The 20,190-nt window shown below is 41.6% G+C and overlaps 1 protein-coding gene across 3 annotated transcripts in view; it reads right to left on the bottom strand.

Annotated features, from left to right (window-relative positions):
* The window catches only part of HBP1 (HMG-box transcription factor 1), a 28,383-nt gene extending 12,127 nt beyond the window's left edge, over nucleotides 1-16,256 (bottom strand). For 2 of the 3 annotated variants that reach the window (XR_010406602.1, XM_045864886.3), the window contains exons 1-6: nucleotides 16,196-16,256; nucleotides 8,085-8,268; nucleotides 5,881-6,109; nucleotides 2,576-2,714; nucleotides 2,103-2,214; nucleotides 1,897-2,009 (exon numbers count right to left, since the gene is read on the bottom strand). Coding sequence is in view for 2 of the 3 variants with exons in the window: in XM_045864886.3 (XP_045720842.1) it covers nucleotides 1,897-2,009; nucleotides 2,103-2,214; nucleotides 2,576-2,714; nucleotides 5,881-6,109; nucleotides 8,085-8,268; nucleotides 16,196-16,210 (792 nt within the window). In the remaining variant the exon portion in view is untranslated. Of the gene's footprint in view, nucleotides 1-1,896; nucleotides 2,010-2,102; nucleotides 2,215-2,575; nucleotides 2,715-5,880; nucleotides 6,110-8,084; nucleotides 8,269-16,037; nucleotides 16,169-16,195 lie in introns of those variants that run through there. The other variant, XM_064575424.1, reaches the window with a different exon arrangement.
* Nucleotides 16,257-20,190: the final 3,934 nt, after the last annotated feature.

The raw sequence follows: 20,190 nt of genomic DNA, 5'->3' as shown, positions 1-20,190 counted from the left end.
CAATGCCAGCAAGAGCTGAAACCAGCGACTTCTCTGGAGAGTGGCGAGTATTTGCTAAAAATACAGGGGAGTTCAGAGGTTAGGCAAAGAAGCCTGAAAAGGAGGGGCTAGTTAGTAAGTCGAGGATGACGGGGAAGTGCTCAAACCTTTCTTTGAATGGGTAACTGCAAGTCAATGAAAGTATTTTACTAACAACTGTCAATTTTAAGAAGATGATAAAGTCTGCAGGATAAAAGGTGACTCTCGTATTCAATTTCTTTGAAGACACGAGGAAAGAAACCCATTAGTCTTAAACTGACAAGTGCCGCGGTGGTAGAACCGGGCTAAATGTAAATTCAACCAATATTTATTGAGCAGTCAGCACATGCCAGATGCTAGGTTCTGAAAACACGTTAACTACATGGGATCCCTACCCTTAAATTCACAGAAAAACCAAGGAGACTGACAGGCCACCAGCTAGCTTTAGCACGCAACCGTTGCTCCAGTGACGGAGCCAGAAGGGTGACTGCAAAGCATCTTTAGAGAATTAGACTGATCCACTATGAAGGGAGGAGGGAAACAGTCAACTTCTTGGTTTTAATCTGCCAAAAGAAGGTTAACAATATCTTTAAGCAGGCCAGGGAGGGGAAGGAAAAGGTGAGTCCAGTCTCGGTTATACGAACAAGCTGAGCATAAAGAACTGGTCGATATCCACGTGCAGATGTCCAACATGCAGGGGAAGGCTACAGCCATATATTTGTAAACGAAATCACAGAATCTTCTCATTCTTAGAGCTACGAGACCTCCAAACAAATCCAATCCCATTTTACAGATCAGGAAGCCAACACAGGGTGGGGTCGACAATCTGCCCAACATCAGTCACACAAAGAGTTGCTGAAGAACCAGAAACAGAGCCCAGATCTCCTGCCTCCAAGACCGGGGTGCCTTCCACAGGCCCACCAAGGGGCTGCGGCTGACCGTATCGGCAGACAGGAAACGGTGAAGACAGTGCCCATGGGCAGAACCTTCTCTCCCACTCCACGCCATGGGCAGACAAGCCGCCAGCCACAGAGACGGAGACAGTAGAGAACCGGAGCCCCGCCATGCTGCACAAATCAAGAGAAGACAACTCCCTGTGTCAAATGTTGCAAAGATGACAAACAAAGCAAGAAGTCTCACTAGAAATCAGAATGAAGCTAGTAACCTTTGAGACAATCTGAGTAGAACAGCAGAGGCCCAAGTCAGACAAGGCGAACTTCACCATAAATGAAGAGTAACAGCAAGAGGGGGAAACTGAAGGCAGTTGAGGCAGGACTATTTCTCTCTAGACTCAACAGTAAGTAACAGCAGGATCAGGATCAAAACAGGAATTTTAAACAAGCACACTTCACATGCCCAACTTCTCTGCCTACAGTGGAGATGGAGAAATTCAAGATTTTAAAGATTAAGATTGTACAGATACCAACTGACCTTTATCCTGCCGCTGCCACCTACTGCCTTTGCTTATTAACTTAAACAAATGCCAGTGTTTTATCAGGTCATTTAAAAAGTAACTTCATATAATCAACTCTCAATTATCCATTTGGGAATTAACCACTTTGTAGATTACGTAAGAAAAAGCTTTGGTTCATTTGTTCATTTTATTTGAAATGCCAGTTTAGTTTCCCCAACATAAACGTACAAAAAGAGCTACGAAATACATCTTTTGCCCATCTAAGAAAGCATAATTACAAAGGTAAACCTGAAGTCACTGCCGCTGTCCATGTGGCTAAGCTGTAACAGAGTCACAAAACCTCTACCTAAAATATAAGATGTCACTTAAGTATGAAAGTAAATGGAGAACACTCATATAGATTAATAATAAGCCTAGGTTTCCTTCTGAAAGATTTGGAAAAGTTTTACGAATTTTAAATCAACCTTGTGAGTGCCCACTTGGAGGTCTTCCTCATTATCACAGCTTTCGGTTCTAGCAAAATCTTCAACATCCTGCCATTCCTTTTTGCTTTCCTTATGAAAGCACAGTCGTGTGCCTAAAGTTTAAGTAAAAAAAAAAAAAAAAAAAAATTAGGTATGTGCCTAGCATGCTACATAAGTCAGCTGTAAAAATTCAAGCATTCTTTCACCTTTCAGAAAACAGTGCCAAGCAGTTGAAGGCCAGGAATTGCACCAGCCCAAATCATCATCATCGGAGAGGGAGGACATGCAGAAAATGCCAGATTCTGACTCACTATTTGCCTATGGAGAAAAACATCAGAAACTTTATTTTGTAACATATTCTGTTAATATCTGTCTTTATCTCAAGGCTTCTGGCTCTCTCCCTCCTCCTGAGTGGGTAACTTAAACACTGTAACTTAGGGAAAAATACACCTTTGAAAACTGAAGTTTTTGGAAGTTTTAGTTCAATATATGTTCCCACTGATAACAAACATTCCTAACAGTTGCCAGAGCTGTACATAAAATCGAATCCAGATCGCTAGCAGAATGAGACAATTTCCCAGCTGTACGTGCTTCAGAAGTACTTCTGAGAAAAGGAAAGTTAACATATTTCAACCGTTGTGCAAACTTCGTAACAGTTTATGTTCATAAATACACTCACCCTTTCGTGTCTGACTGGTGTTTCCTCCTTCCAGTGATGATGAGGGAAGGCTGGCTCGCTCTTAGAAGAGGACACAGGTGGAGGGCGTGCATAGGAATGTAAACTTTTGCTAGTAGCTATGATGTGTACAGGAGATGATCTAAAATAAGGAAGCAGTTTTAACCATAAAGCAGAGCTCCTTACACAGCAGGTCTTTCCTTTTGATGAAAAGAACTTCATATTCCTAATACCAACTCATCACATATAAGACACCTATCGAAAACACTAAAAGACATCAAGATTTCACTTGGAGTACGCTATTCCTTAACTTCTTAACCAAGCCTTCTTCACACATGGTAAATACCGTTCTTTTTTCATATTTACCCATGTATTTTAAAATTCCAAATTATTCGTTCCTTTATTCAGACATGCATATCCTCATTCATGATCATGTGCAGGGCTCCCTGTCCACTTCTTTCTTCTACTTGGACTCAGTCAATATGAACAGGGCATCTAAGCTGAGCATGACCAACATGGAACCTTCTACCTACCAACCACCTGTCACTGCGCAGATAAAATGAACTACCTGAAGCTAAAATGCTTAAACTTTATTATAGCAGAAAGGAGCCTATTTGCAACTTCTTGTAACTGGACACTATTTCTTGTTTTCTGATTCAAGCTTATTGAAAAACATCTACTCATAACGCTATTTTCCCCCAGGATCACCTTAGAAAAAGGTCAGCCCTTCCCGGGAGGGGTCGCAGTAAGAAGCATGCCCAGCCTTGGGTGAGTGGCACCATGCTCTGAACTCAGGAGTTCAGAAAGCAACAGAGAGGAAGACTGCAGGCTCTCGGAGACCAACCCGCCCAAAGGTCCCACATCAGGACAGTTTTCTGAGGTGCCAAACAGGAAGGGATCTAGGCCGTAACACAGCAAAGTATACGCATGTCTGTACTAAGCCTCTTAGTTGGTTGAAGGGGGAGGGACATCTCACTTTCGAGTTCTTCCCTTACTCCCTGAGAAATTTTATTGGCCCTTCAATTTTTATTTTATCCTAACACTTTTTCATTATGCCTTTGCAGAAGTTACTTTTTGGTAAGAGTCTATAAAACTATGCTTTCATGTCCGTATCACTTCTTAAATAAAAACCCCTCATAAAAACCCCTCAGGGACGCCTGGGTGGTTCAGTGGGTTAAGCGTCTGCCTTCAACTCAGGTCATGATCCCAGGGTCCTGGGATCGAGTCCTGCTTCAGGCTCCCTGCTCGGCGGGGTGCCTGCTTCTCCCTCTGCCTCTGCCTGCCGCTCTCCCTGCTTGTGCTCACTCTCTCTGTCATATAAATAAAATAAAATCTTAAAAAAAAACACACACACACACACAATACCCTCAAATTTCGAAGCATTTTATTAGCACACTCTCCAATTTTGGATTTCAAAATTCAAATACTGTTTCATCTTTGGCCCATTTCTTCCTTTTATTAAACATTTAGATCTTTATGATATTGGAGAATGGCCAAACTGCTAAACTTCCTTAAGTAATCCCTGCCTTCAGGACTAATAAAAGAAATTGGGGTTTATTAGTTCTTCTGTTGAACCATTTAAGAAGAAGTAACAGCACAATGTTCTAAAATGCATATGGCCTGTAAAAATTAACATGCCAAACGTGTCTGAAACACCAACACCATAGGTCTCTTCATCCCTCTACCTACGCGTGGGTAGGTACCTGTCCCCAACCCCTGGGTATTGTACAGTTATGGACTTCAGAGATCCAAAGCTCACTAACTAACACCATTTAACATGCTACAAGAAGCTGCATGAACAGCCACTGACAGTGTTAGAAGGCAGGCAAGACAGCAGAGTGTGACTCTTGGGCTTGTTCCCCAGGAAGAAGGGAAGCACAGAAAATGCTACAGAGAATAAGTTCATGAAAGTATCTCCTTTACTTATGTTTTTATTTATATCAATTATCTTCTGAGGGGTTTACTCATCTTTTCAGGAGCTACATTATTAATTCTCTTAAGTTTGCTGTAAAAAAAAAAAAAAAAATGAACTGTTATCACTAAACTAGGAAAAAGAAAGTCCAATGGGAAAATCAGGGTTTGTTTAATTATAAGCAAATTTTTAGCCTTTTGACTATTTTTTCTTTCTGGGAAATTTTTCATGGGATTAAACTGAAAAATTTAGTTAACTGAATTGAATTTGCCCTAATCGAGACCAATATCCTACTGAACAGAAGAAAAACAACATAATTCAATGGGTTGCAAGAAAACCAGGGCTTCACACATGAAAAGTTTATTTTTTAACAAAGAATTACATTAAGTTAGAAGCACTACCAAAATTCAGTTATCCCTACATCATCTCGTGTGGACTATGGTCTGTCTACCCACGCGAGTACAAATCCGCTTCTCTCCCCTACAAACTATCGTATTTATCTAGGTATTTTTACATAGCTAATTTTCTAATTTTAGGTATAATTAATGAAACATTATCCACTTAGGTCTCTCTAGGAATTTTAGTTCAAAGCTTCCATAATTTCATAGCACAACAATTCATTTGCGGAAACTCTGGTCTGGGTATATGAAAACAGTGTTTTTTACCAATGGGAGTCCACTCTTACGAAGTTCTAGATTTTAACATTAGCAATTATAGTTTTCACCAACAGGTAAGTAACAAAACGTCACATACATTGTGGAAGAAAATAAACCTAGACCAGAAGGAACCAAACTCAAGGTTGGTAAGATTTTAAAATAAAAGTTATTATAACTATGGCTTTTTAGACAAGTATAATTTTCATTTCTATAAGGATAAGTATATAATAAAAGTATTTCTTGGTCTGGTTTAATTTTTGATGACTTTAATGCACTTACAAATATTTTTTTTTTTAAAGATTTTTATTTATTTATTTGAGACAGAGAGAATGAGAAACAGAGAGCATGAGAGGGAGGAGGGTCAGAGGGAGAAGCAGACTCCCTGCCGAGCAGGGAGCCTGATGCGGGACTCGATCCCGGGACTCCAGGATCATGACCTGAGCCGAAGGCAGCCGCTTAACCAACTGAGCCACCCAGGCGCCCACTTACAAATATTTTTGACTCTGCGGTTCTCTTACCACTTTCATCTACTTCTCAAAGTATGAAATCATGATATTAGGTGAAAAAGCTCTACAATCACTATAAAACAAAGAACATAATTCGAATGACTACTTAAATTCTAATTTCAGTAGACCATTCATTAGATGGTTAATAGCATTATTACTTTTAAAACTAGGGGAAAAAAAGTAGCTCTTTGTAATGATAGAAGTTTTCAATAAAAATAGAGCCAGTGTGCCCACCTGTTGTAGAACGAGCACTGCATAAGTGGACTCTGTGGGCTGGTGGCAATATTTGCTAATTCTGTTAGCCAATCCACCTCATTTTCACCATAAGTATTTTCTGATATGTCTGAGGTATTTTGGTTCCAAGATGGTCTTGGATACTCTTGATGTGAAACATCTGAACTTAGCTGGTATATGGCAGATTGAGTAGGATCACTCTGAACAGCCTGAAGTTCAGGAAGGTCATCTGCAAATAAACACATTCAAAATTATAAAAAGTAAATTGTTAACAGGGGGAATAATGTTATATTATAGCTGGAGGAGAAGTCCTTAAATCTAGCTAATTAATTTTGTGAGAAGTGTAAATTTGAAATGTTTTCTTGAATGAACAAGTTTTGATCTAAATAATGACACCTTCTACATTCCAGGGTCAACAGAGCCTGATGGGAAATAGACCAAGCAGATATAAATGTATTGATGACTTGAATTACCACACCTCTTCCCAGACCGGAAAAAGTTTGTGTTTACGTTTTCTGATTTTTTTTTAATAGTTCACCGGATTAGTCCATATTCCAACAAGACGTTTTTAGGTTAACATGTTAATGAGGAAAAAAGCATTTTATGTGTACACATATGTACTTACTCCCATACTTTATTACCCTGTTATAGAAGATTACTGCAATAATGAGAACAATTTTTAAAGATGAGATCAATAGGTCATATTATAAAGTTTTAGGTAGTACTTATTCAACTTAATCTATGCTAAATTATTTCTTTTGACTGAGAAATTCTAAACTCAATAATTGTTGGTTATGTTTTCTTAAAGGTGTGTTCCCAAGGCTCAAGTACACATACCACAGCTATGAACACTAAGGAAGACTGAATTCTAAAAAAAAATATTTAAAAAAAAAAAAAAAGAAAAAGGAGAGGAGAAAAAGCCTCTTACAGGCCTTAAAAAAACTTTATGAAACACACCTACAACAAACTACAGATCCGCTGGGTCCCTTCAATACATAAGTCAGGAAATTCTTCTAGCCTTGGGAGTCCTGGTCAACTGTTACTATAAAAATACAGACACAGAATTCCCATTCAAGGCAAATATCTCAGAACAGCCTATGAAAACTGAAATGTCTTACTTAACAAGTATTAATTCAGGATATCCAGTCCAAAAATGGACTAGAAGCCATCCCCCTTTGACTGAGCAGCTGAAAAACATCACAGCAACTTAGGCAAACCCCACCCTGTAACTCCCGCGCTGCTGTAGCTGTTCGCCTTCCCTCACTGCTGACAGCCTTCTGGGGCCAGCACTTCTTCAGTCACTGGGTGGAAAGGGTTCATTTGTCTTTCAAGCTCAGGAAATTAACTGCTTTTAAACCCAAGCAGTGGGTTGTGGTGCGAGTTTTTGCCACCCCCCCACCCCGCCCTAACTTCCTGATGTCCTCCTGAAAATGGTGGACTGGTGGCGCTCCATGCTCAACGGCACCCACCACTCAGTGACTCGCAGAGCCCAGCAACCCGTTGGGAAATGTCCCAAGACCTGCAGGGTCTCCAAATTCCCAAAGAGCGCAGCAGCATGTAGCCTCCTCTGTCCTATCATTCGTAAACGGAGGCTAATCGTGGCTCTGTGGACATTTCGGCAAGCCGCACATTAAATGCAGACAGAGCCAAGCTGAAAAGCAGGGCCGCAAGCCCAGGTCACTCACTGGCTGCTGACTCTTCGATACCAGCCTCCCAGCAGTACAATTCCAAGCCCTACCTTCACAAGCCTACACGCTTCTACTGGCCACGCATCCCAGGGGCGGCTCGGCGGCAGTGTGATGACCATAAATGTCAGACCCTCCAGTTTCAAGGGTCCGCCGTACCTTGCCCGTCACAGCCACAAACGGGCCACGCGGGGCCGAGCACAATGTACTACGCTCACCAGCAGGTTTCAAAAGTCACATGAGCCATACACAGGATTTTCCCAAGGTGTTTACTGGCCCAGCCTTTACCCACGACAGCAGTTTAGTTTGATAATTTGTAAATCAGTCTCGATGATAACCATAAATAGCCCAAAGTTAGGTTTGTTTTAAGTAATATTTTACAAGCAGTAACAATGGAACATTGTAAACTCCTAAGGTACAAAAACTTCACATACTTTTAAGCAGTTTAAGGCAGGTGAAGAAGCTGACTTAACATAAAACTATGAATCTCAGACTCCTAAAAAACTTAATTTTGTTTACCAAGCTCCATGTGCTCATCACAGGAGTTGTATCCAGGTGAGGATGGCAAGTTTTCATTACACTGCAGCAACTCCAGTGAGTCATTCATTCCTGAAGCTCGCTTGTCCATCACCAGCAGGAGTTTCTGTACTGCATTAGGCATCTGATTTGTCTTCACTTCCCACACCATGTTATGGTGCTCCGACTTCAAATAAAAATAATAAAGAAAAAAGTATCAAGTCATGTGATCTGGAGATTACAGAAGTATCAAATCCATCAGAGACTCATAATGTTTTATCTTTAATCATATATTGCCATCTGTATCCCCCTCAAATCCTTTAGAGCAGACTCCCAGATTTCTTGGGCTACAACCATGTAGTCAGCACTAAATTATACCCAAATCCAAAAGAATTAATATCTTAAATTTATAAAAGTCTTTTCTTTAAAAGAATAGCACTATTATATATTTTATCTCTTTAAATAACTCTGAGACCCAAACACAGAGACCAAGAAAACCATTTTTTCAACTTGTATCTTCAAATTTTTTTTAAAAAAAAGATTTTATTTATTTATTTGACAGAGAGAGTGAGTCAGCAAGAGCAGGAACACAAGCAGGGTGAGTGGGAGAGGGAGAAGGAGGCTTCCCACCGAGCAGGGAGCCCAATGCGGGGCTCCATCCCAGGACCCTGGGATCATGACCTGAGCCGAAGGCAGACGCCCAACAACTGAGCCACCCAGGCGCCCCTGTATCTTCAAATTTAAAAGAAAATTAACCAACTTTCCTCCATTAAATTAAAAAAAGAAAAACTGAAGGAATATTCTATTTTTTTTCATTTTTGAAGATTCTATTTCACTTTTTCTGTTTACCAACTTGTTATTTTGTTTTCTCATCTTCTGAAAGTAAAGTTTAACATACTTAAAATAACATTCTCTGAAGGACATTTAAGAAAGAGTTTCTTAAAATGGCCATATAGTACACTTCTCAAAAAAATAAAAATGCTACATTTTCTTTATGAAAGTTTGGTACCCAGCCATCATAAAAAGATACCTGTCCCCTGAATAGCTTATTATTTCTAGAAAGATGAATAATAATCATGGGAAATTTAAACAAATAGTAAATTTATCCTCATCCTAAGCCTACAAAGCTATCACAAGGAAGAAAATAACATAGGTTAATATACCTAAATGATTTCTAGCAAAGTCTACCAACTAAATTTCGTTGTGAAAGTAAAATGTGTTTATACCTTTTACATTCTGCCTTTGGACAATGATCAAATTGGTTATTTAACCGGGGTGACAGCAGCAGGAAGATTTCCTGATTTCTCAGGCTTTACTCCAAATCTCATTTTTAAAAAAAAGTTCTAATGAGCTAATATGAAATACACACAAGAAATCTAACATGACATAGCTTTTCCTCAAAATAAGACAATAAAATATACTACAATTTAAAGTCACTAAAAGTCTAGTACCTGGGCCTATGCTGATCAAAATGCAGTGAAAAGACGTTAACTGCTCAGTATTTACACCAGAGCTTTCTAAGCCATGACATAATCACCAACAAACACTGACAATTTTTTTCTAGAAAGGCTTTTTCATGATCTTTTTATTATGAAATATGTTTTCCTAACTGTAAAATACATAATCACTGTAGGGGGAAAAAATGGAAAAAAAGGCATTTTTAAATTTTTATTTTTTTAAAGATTTTATTTATTTATTTGACAGAGAGAGACACAGCTAGAGAGGGAACACAAGCAGGAGGAGTGGGAGAGGGAGAAGCAGGCGAGCCCGATGCGGAGCTCGATCCCAGGACCCTGGGATCATGACCTAAGCTGAAGGCAGACGCTTAACGACTAAGCCACCCAGGCACCCCTAAAAAGCATTTTTTTTAAAAAAGAAATAATGACTTTTTAAAAAGAGATTTATTTATTTATTTTAGAGAGACAGAGAAAGAGGGCTTGTACGGGTGGAGGTGGGGCAGGGGCAGAGGGAAAGAACCTCAAGCAGACTCCCTGAGAGGGAAAGAATCTCAAGCAGACTCCCTGATGAGTGTGGAGCCCTACAGGGAGCTGATCTCAGGACCCTGAGATCAAGACCTCAGCCGAAATCAAGAGTTGGACGCTTAACCAAGTGAGCCACCCAGACGCCCCAGAAAGGATGACTTCTAATCCCACCAACCAGATTTAGATATTGTGAACATTTTGGTATACTGTTTTACAATCCAATCTCTTTTTCATGCAGACACCTACAATCACATTTTCCTTCATACTTTGTATTATATATAATTGATACCTTTTTCCTTCGCATAAGTTCATAAGCATTTTCCTATGTCACTAATTTTTCTTACAGGTCTATTTTAAATAGTTCCATAATATACATCATTAGGATATACCAAAATTTCCTTATCCCTCCTACTGCTGAACATGGTATTCCCAGGGTTTTTACTCTTCTAAACAACAGTTTAAATTTTAAAAAAAATATCTGCTTATATCAGATTATTTCAGATTTCTAGAGACACATTAGTAGGTGAATGGCAATTAAACATCTTCTTACGGTTCCTGACACATGTAACCAAACTGCTGTTGCCTTACTTTATTTCTAACAACCTCCTTCAGGTTCTCTCTGCCTATACCCCTCAAAAATGACCCAGATCCTAGGCATTGCTTTAGAGTCTTACTCAATACTAAGATGTTCTACAGAGTAGTGAAAAGGGCACTGGGTCAGATGTAAGGAATCATGAGTTTTGAGTCCAGCTTGACCACTATCTGATGTAAGTGACTGAGCTTCTCACTAACTCAGTTATCTTCATCTGTCAAACAGTTGCTCTATTTTCCTCCTACAGGGGTTATGAGGATGAAATGAGACACAGTGAGTAAAAGAAATATAAAATGACTTCTTCACAAAATGTTTTATCCCTAGACTGACACAGCGCAACCTTATACATACTCTGGGCACTTAACGTCCTAAATAGAAGTTACTGAAAATAGTTAATGATACGGAGACCAAACAGGTAGTTTATTCAGCTTCAGCAATTTCCTTCCTCAATAATATGACAAGTTATCCAACACTTAATAAAAGTCATGGATCATGCCATTATTTCAGGGAAATAACAGTTTATCTATCCAAAAGATGTCCAAGCATTCACAAGAAATGAACACTTTTCCAGTTTAGTACAATTTATTATCTACTAATCACAGTCTCACTATACGGTTAACAGCAAATCTGCTGAGGTATAACGAATAATCTCCTACAAAACTGGTGGCTACAAAAGATGTAGTAACACAAATTGATTTCTCAAGAATAAAATGGCCAAATCATTACTCTGAACCTCCACATCACACTGCAAAAATCAAGCACACTCTAGCTAGATCGTTCTCAAGCATGTGATTATGTGGGCTTCAAACAAGATGATGCCAAGGCCCCACCTCCGGAGAATATGATTTATTTGGTCTGGGGTACAACCCTATGCGCTGGTTTTTATTTATTTTCTTTCCAGAGAATACCAGGTGCATTGTGAGAACAAGTGAGCTAAAAATGATTACCAAATTCCTTCCTATTTAAATACGCATATTCATTTATTGAATATACATTATGTACAAGGCACTATACTAGCTGCAATGTTGGACCTCAAGGATGAACATGTGTCTTGAATCTCAAGGAATCTGTACTTTAGTGGAAAGATATAAGCAAATAACCACAGTTCTACACAGCAGGGCTTGGCTACAAATGGGTAAAAAGGAAGGAAGAAAAGCCTTCCAATGAGAGAAACTCACATGAGCAAACTTGCAGAGTCTGCAAAGTAATGGATAAAATCAAAACAACATAAAATCCAGTACCACCAGAAGGTAGGCTGGCCTTGTGTGTCTTGTGGTCATGGATACCAAGGCTGGAAAGGTGGACTGAGCCAGAATCTTCAATCCTAGTTTAGAAAAATTGGTTTCTTTGGTTTTTGTACACAAGAGTAAGTCTCTGAAATTAGGCTACCTGAGTTTATAATCAGATTTACTACTTACTAGCTATGTGTCCTGGACAAGCTATTTAAAAATCTTTATGTAAAATGGAAATCATAAAAACACCTACATAGGTTGTTGTAAAGACTCAGTGAGCTAACAAATATAAGAAGCTTACAGTAGTGCCTAACACAGAGCAAACCCTCGATGCAGAGTGGCCAGTATTATAAGCAATTAGCATACGATGAGGAACCACTGACGATTTTTGAACAGGTCTGATGTGATCAGGACCATAAACACTTTCTTTAAGCCTATAAAGCAAATCATACTGAAACATGAGTATGCAGAAACATCTATAACACATATTTAAGGGAAAATATATTAAAAACAGTGTATTCACATTCCCAATTTGTCAGCCACCTGCTCCCAGCGTCCTTTGCAAGAGTTCTTAGAAAATCAGTAGTATCACTGCAGGTTCCTTATTGAGTAATGCCTAAGACATGACAGGAACTAGTCATTCTGAGTTCTTTGAACAGTGAATATTTCCAGTTTAGATAGCAGGTTTGAAGTCTTCTCACAGAAAATTTTCCAACATTTTAAGTGTACACAACAAATGAACCTATCTTAGTGACTCAAGCTCCTTATAAACATCTGTTGTAATATGCCTTACGAGAGGATGTGACCTGCAAAAGTCAGCCCCAGCTGCAATCAATCTTAAACTTGACCATTTTCTCATTTTATCTGGAGTATGAAGTTCAGAGGTCACACCATACCTATGTATCTCCTCAGAGCCATCCTTAAGTGTACGAAGCAGAGCTGCTCGGGGATCCAGGGAAGCAGAGCTGCAATTTGTCTTGTCCTCCCCTTCCCTCTACAGAACTTTTTGGCTTTCTCCGTCCAACTAGATCTTCTCCTCCCCCATCAGCGAGTCCTGCACTGTCCCCACTTGCCATTTACAGTACACTAACATCTTCTGCAACTTCTATAATTTCTTCAGCCCCTTGTGTTCGTGATCTCCCAAAATCCCCTCACAATATTCCTTATAGGGAGCTGGGAAAAAGACATTTCAATTTCAAAACAGAGCTACGGCCCCGCTAACAAAATACTCACCAAGTATTTGTTGGATTTGAATTCTGTGTGTGTGAACTTCTCACTGCTCAAGGCTATCAAAAGTTTGGTCTTGAGATAATGGAGGTAGTGCTTCTGCAAGCCTACAGCACAGTAAATGGGAGCCTAGACCTAAGTCAGAAGACTGGAGGTTCCCTCTTGTTCACATGGAATGTGAGGCAGGCCACTTAACCTCGGCCTCACGGCACCTGCACTTATCTCACTGGGCTATCGGGAGAATTAAATAAAATACATGAAAACAAAATTCAAATCCCTATACCAATGTGAATTTTTTTGTCTCAGACTTTCCTCTGTCAAACTATTTGAGGGAAGCAAGACCTCTAATACAGTAAAAGGATACCAAAAGGGTCCACAGTCAAAAATTCTCCCGCACATACATTATGCCAATTACACATTCATTTTGATAAACAAGCTTCTCTTTCAAATATCTCCTGGTAGAGCTAACCCTATTGTTCATTCATACTTTTGCATACTGCTTTGGTATTACAGGATTTGACATAGCTTGCCTTGTACTGGAGATAACTCTGCAACTACACCAGGGATTCTCAAAAGGGAAGAGTAAAATTCTCCAGCAGCTGTGCTTTGAAATGGCATGTCCAATTTACAAATTTTTATTGGGGGGACATGGGAAGGCTCTATTGCTTTTGTTTGCAACTTTTCGTAAATAATTATCCACCAAATCTGAGAAAGAGGACAGGTGGAGAGAACCAGAAATAGCTAAATCTCCATGGATGGCCAAGAAAGAACTTAGGTTTTACTAAATGCCTACCTCCTATGTACAGAGCATTTGACATACTTCCTCTAATTTCATAAAAACCTTAAAACAGCTCTGTGAACAAAGTTATTCTTATGGATGAGGAAAACAGCAGTCTGACAACTGAATGTGATCATTTTCTCTTTGAAAAGAGACAAAAGGCATAGACCAACAGAGATTAGACTCCTACTTTCAAGTGCCTATTCTTCCTTAAATCCCTAGCTTTCAACCCTCAGGGATATCACAGAAAGGATTTCTATATGTCCTTCCCTAATCCCAAAGGACTTCTTTACAAAGCTCAAATTGTTAGGGGGGAGGGGACGAGGAGAAGGTCGTGTGCAATTAATTTAGATCTCTAACATGAGGAATTGAGGTGTTTAAAATGGATTACAGTGATCGCCCCTTATCCGAGATTTCCCTCTCTCTGGTTTCAGTTACCCAAGGTCAACCCAGTCTGGAAACAGTTAATTCTCCTGCTGACCTAAAGTCAGAAGGTCAATAGCAGCCAAACCAAGTCACAATGCCTAGGTCATTCACCTCACTTCACCTCACCAAATAAGGCATTTTATCAGCTCACATCATCAAGGGTGAGTACAGGACAATAAGGTATTTTGAGAAAGACCACATTCACACTTTTATTACAGCATATTGTTCTATGTTATTATTAACTATTACTGTTAATATCTAATTTATAAACTTTATCATAAGAAAAAACAGCATATAGAGAGTTCAATACTATCCCCAGTTCCAGGCATCCACAGGTCTGGGAACACATCTTCCACATGTCAGGAGGGATAAACTACTGTAGCTTAATCAAGGAAACTGAACAGCCGACCCTAACACCCTTGTTAGCAAGCTAAAACAAAAGACAAGAGCAGAGGGGGGTGAAAAAAAGCAAAAACCGAAATACTAGGAATACATTACAAATGTAGAGCATTATGAATAGTTAAACACCAGAAAAGTATTTACAGATGTCAAAAATTCTTCTAATTTTTAAAAGGTGACTTTAATTCAAAACCAAGGTTGGAGTCATCTGTTACCGCTGGTTGGAGGGAAATAAATCTAAAGCACTTCGTCGGGAACTGCTGGTAGGACTCCCAACACTTCCTAGCACACACAGCTCCCTATTACCCTCCTCCCGTCTTAGCCTGAGTAGCAGCCTGAGCTAAAGACTGGAGTACAGCCTTGTCGTCAGCGCTCCCTTTAAAAAGCGATTCTTGCTGAAGACTCCTGAAGAACGAACTCTAGGCAGTGGAGAATGCACTGCCGCGAGTGAAATCCCCCAGACGCCGTGCACCGCTTAGGGAAGCTACAAAAACCGGGCCCCCGCTGCCGATTTCTCCTGGATTCTTTTGTTTGTTTGTTTTAATCGGCCTGGGGCAGCATAGGTTGGAAGGCGGAGACTGGAAACGCCTGCCAAGCTTGGGCTCTCGGTCAAAGAGGCTGCGCCTCCCGGTTCAAGCCAAGTCCATCCCCCACCCTCTTTCGCCATTCATCGCCTTCCCCTCCCCTCCCCCCATCATGTGACCGCAGCCTGGACTCCAGGCTTGTTTTTCCCCTCGGCTCAGCTGCACCGCGCAGGCGCCTCGGAGCCCATTCATTCGAAATGCGTAACAATGAGCCCCGGGGCCCAGCGGCTCCGCGAGCTTCCCAGCTCGGGCCGAGCCCCCCTCGACCCCCAGAAGAGGCGGCGCCTCACTGGGGTCCCCCACCCCCAGCCGGCCGCCCACCCGGGGCCAACCTCCGACCCTCCGCCCACACGCCCGGAGTTGAAGTCAAACTTTCCTGGGCAGCCCCGGCGCCGCGTCGGCCCCTTCCCCCCGCCCAGGCCCGCCCCATCTCCACACCCGGCCCGGCCACCCACCGCGCAACCGGGCCCGAAGGGCCGACCTCGCCGACTCCTCCCAGCCCCAGCCCCCGAGACCCCCCGGGCCCGGCCGCCGCGAAGCCCAGGTGAACTCGCGGGAGGCGCCGGTCCGGTGGGTTCGCCGCGGGCAGTTATCGGACGGTTAACTGCTCCCACTGTGAGAGCAGCCCTTGGCAGAAGAGGAGCGCGGACCCGAGCCGCCCGGCCGCCCGCTCCCCTCGGGATCCTGCCCCTCCCTTCCCCACCCCCACCCCTTCCCGAACTGAAAGACAACAAACCCGCCGCGGAGTGCGGGCAGCCCCGACGCGGGCCGCCCTGGACGCGACAACACCACCAGCGGCTCGTGTACCCCCTCTCCGACTGACGCCGGTCTGTCCGGCGCGCCTTACTGCTCCCGCCGCCGCTCTTACTCCTCAACCGAAACTTTCCTACTTACCAAACCCGTCGCCATTACCAAGTCTTTCAAGCTTCGTCTTCCCCCCTCCCCTCAACCCCCCCGGGGGGTTGAGCCACCCCCCAGATCTTTCGCCCTCTTATTGGCCTACGGAACTGCCATTCGATCTTTCCCCTTTCCCATTGGGTGATACCGTGGTCCGTCTCGGGAGGCGGGCTTGTATTGACTTTTGTGTTGTGTTCACTGGAGAAGACGGCCTGTCAATCACAAGAGTGAGCGCTTCGGATTGGATTGCTGCCGAGACGCCGGGGACCGAAGCCAAACTTTGCCCCCGAAATGGATTGTGGGTTCGTAGTCTCAGCCTTGCTCTGTTCTGGGACACTGCTGGCAAGAGGAACCGGTTGGACTACATATCCCAGAGGTGCTTGCACAGCGCTGTCTTGATAGTAAACAAGAGTCATAGGGACACGTGTATCAGCTCGTTTGTTTTGGTGTCTGGGACAAAAGGGAGGGGGGCGGAGGAAGGGAGTGTTTTAAAGCTTTGGCCTCTTCTCTTCCTCTGGGCCTCTCTCAGTACTCGGAGAGCCCCAGTCTCTCGCAGCACCCATTTCGGGCCATAAACAGCCAGAGTCGCTCGCTGCTCGAAGTTTGGCAGGAGGCCAAGGTATTGTTTTAGTGCGAGGGGAAGGAGATGACTGCACAAGCGGAAGCAGTGCAGCCTCACGAGGGACCCAGTCACCCACAAATCACAGCTCCGGGCATTATGGGGATAATAAAGGTGGTGTTGGGCTCCAGTGGGAAGAACTTGAATTCCTTTGTCCTCACCCTTGCCTGGCCACCCCCCGACAGCAACTTGAGAAGGTTTATTTGCCAGCTTTGATCAGCTCACCCAAGATGTGTTGAATGCCGGCTACGTGCCAGGCACTGAGAGGCTCGGGGATGAACACTGAAAGAAAAGTTCAGGGTCTGGAGAATTTACAAAGCTGTAAGGGGTGGACGATTACTATTGACGTAGAGACTGAGGCAAGTCAACGCGGTATTTTCCGTATTGACCAGCTTGCTCGTTGGTTAAGGTAAATAGTATAATGTGTGACTTAAACTGAATTAGTGAATCATTATCTAAGTGTCTTTGGTGAGATTTTGTTAACCAGTGTTCCCCTCCAGACGACTTCCCATTGATGAAAGAGAGAAGAATGTCTTTCCACTTTGTTGCCACTAGGAGTTCCTCCTTAAGTTACTAATACTCTGACTCACCAGAGGAGGGTGGCTTCTTTGGCTTTATAGGTACCTTCACTTTAAACATGGCTGTCCATCACAGTCCACCGAGTCTATAATTGATGTATTTGCCATTCACATTACAAAGGCATTATTAAGCTTTTTTTCCTTTGAACCTTTAACGTTTAATCATTTAAGCTATGCTTCAGGTTTTATATCTTTAGATCACTATGTGTATGCTTAAAATTAAAAGGAAAACTTACATTAGTTAGAAATCAATAGTCAAACTACTGAAAAGAGGCTTTAACCATAACTGATTATTCCTTTAACAAGCTCCCCCCCCCCCCCCCCCGCCCCCCGGTACATTTCTTGAGTTTTTAAATCTCCCGGAAAGCCAGGTAACAAATCAAATCCCAAACAACTCTCATGGGTTAAAACAAGTTTTCCAATTCTTTTAGGGGTTTCCTGTTTGAAGCCTTGAAGTGAAATTATTTTAAAATAGTTCTCCCTACCATAGGATCAAAGATTTACTTCTTGTATTCACAAATAGTAACATTGTAATTTTTTCCTAAAAATAATTGAGAGCCAACAAAATGCCTAAATCTTTCACTGAGGGAAAAGGACAGGATTTGAATGTATTATCTTTCAGAGATTAGTAGAGGGATCCAAAAAAGAAAGTGGACTGTGACCCTGTTATTTTGTTTCCTTTTTTGTCTTCCTTTCTTCCCCCCCTTACAGTGGAGGATTGCTGGGCTGTCTCTCCAGTGTGTCATTTTTTGACAAAAAGAAAAAATTGTGAAATTTACCTAATCATTTAAATTAAAATTTGAAATATTTATGTTTTATGCCCACCGGGAAATTAAAAAGCTTTCCTTCCCCCCCCAAAAAATGAACCCTCAACAGCTTGAGCCACTCCTTTCCCCTATTCATTGCATAAACCAGGAGACCTGCTTTTAGGGTTAGAACCTTACCTCATTTTATTAATTATTATTATTTTTTTTAAGTAGGCTCCACACCCAACTCAGGGCTTGAACTCATGACCCTGAGATCATGACCTGAGCTGAGATCAAGAGTCAGATGCTTAGCCAACTGAGCCACCAGACACCCCTGAACCTTACCTTATTTTAAAAGGTTTTGTATTTGAAAGTTCTTACTAAAAGCCTTACTGGAGATGTTCTTTACTGGTCGACACTATGATGGTAAGAATAATTTCAACTTCAGATCAAGATATTGTACATTATTATAAATAATTACCTTTTAATAGCCCTGTAAAGTTTTTCCATTCACTCATTCAAAATATTTAGTTCCCATTATTTGACCACTTTGCTACAAAGATATAAAATCTTTTCACATACTTTAATTTTTGTTTAAGTCATTGGGGAGTAAAATTCTGACATTTCAGTCACAACTGATTAAATATCAGTATTGAAATCTATACACCTTTAAAGTGGACAATTAGTCCTGTCTTTTGACTTTCCTGGGAAGCTAAATGACAGTATTAGTACCTCATGTATATTTAACAGGTGTATCATCATCATAAATTCTTGGGTGACTAACAAAACCAGCCAACTCATAACCCAGAGCAAAGATCAAAGTAAAAAACTAGTAAGATCTCCTTGAAAATCTTAATATATGCAAATTCTACTCTTTCACTAGAGCAGATATAATTAAGAACATGTAAACACACAAACTTCTGTTTTCATAAAGAAACATGAAGTGCTGATTTGTTAAAGGTAGTAAAAAAAAAAGATAAATCCTATTTGGGGTAAAATTAAACAATATTTCTGTCTCAATTCCACTACATTTGGCACACCAATGACTACTTTGCTGGACTAAGCGAGATTAAGTTCAAGCACATGGCATTGCTTACATATTGAGAATATCCCTGTTCAAATTGATAAAAAGGAAATCACTCAAACCAAGTACAGATCTTCCTCAAGTTACAATGGAGTTATGTCCAATAAACCCATCGTAAGTTGAAAATTATCACAAGTTGAAAAAGCACTTAGCACACCTAACCTACAGGGGCACCTGGGTGGCTCAGTTGGTTAAGTGTCTGCCTTTGGCTCAGGTTGTGATCCCTGGGTCCTGGGATCGAGCCCCGCATCGGGCTCTCTGCTCAGTGGGGAGCCTGCTTCTCCCTCTCCCTGCCGCTCTGCCTACTTGTGATCTCTCTCTCTCTGTCAAATAAATACAATCTTTAAAACAACAACACACACCTAACCTACAGAACTTCACAGCTCAGCAGAGCCTACCTTGCTCAGAACACTTACATTAGCTGACAGTTGGACAAAATCATCTAACACAAAGGCTATTGTATAATGAAGTGTAGAACATCTCATGTAATTTACTAAATACTCTCCTGAAAGTGAAAAACAGAATGGCTGTAAGTGTATGGTTATGGATTGTTGACCCTCCTGCTCGTGTGGCTGGCAGGGAGCTGGCTGCCCTGAACAGCATCGTGAAAGAGGATTGTCCTCCTGCGTATCGCTAGCCTGGGAAAAGATCAAAATTCAAAGTACAGTTTCTACTGAATGCACATGGCTTTCGCACCATCGTGGAGTCGAAAAATTGTGAGTCAAACCATCCTAAGCTGGGGACCATCTGTACTAAAACTAGGAAATGGAACACACATATGGTTGAAAGTAGTTCCCCAACTTTTCAGATAGTCTCTCTTTTGGTAGATTATTTAAAATCTTGGCGCCCGGGGCGCCTGGGTGGCTCAGTCAGTTAAGCGGCTGCCTTCGGCTCAGGTCATGATCCCAGAGTCCTGGGATCAAGTCCCGCACCGGGCTCCCTGCTCAGTAGGGAGCCTGCTTCTC

Source organism: Mirounga angustirostris, unplaced genomic scaffold, assembly GCF_029215605.1.
Source record: "Mirounga angustirostris isolate CCGP_5_RB_7025 unplaced genomic scaffold, mMirAng1.0.hap1 SCAF_12, whole genome shotgun sequence".
NCBI lineage: Eukaryota > Metazoa > Chordata > Mammalia > Carnivora > Phocidae > Mirounga > Mirounga angustirostris.
The sequence above is the reverse complement of the archived record's forward strand: the minus strand, read 5'-3'. Positions and strand labels throughout refer to the sequence as shown.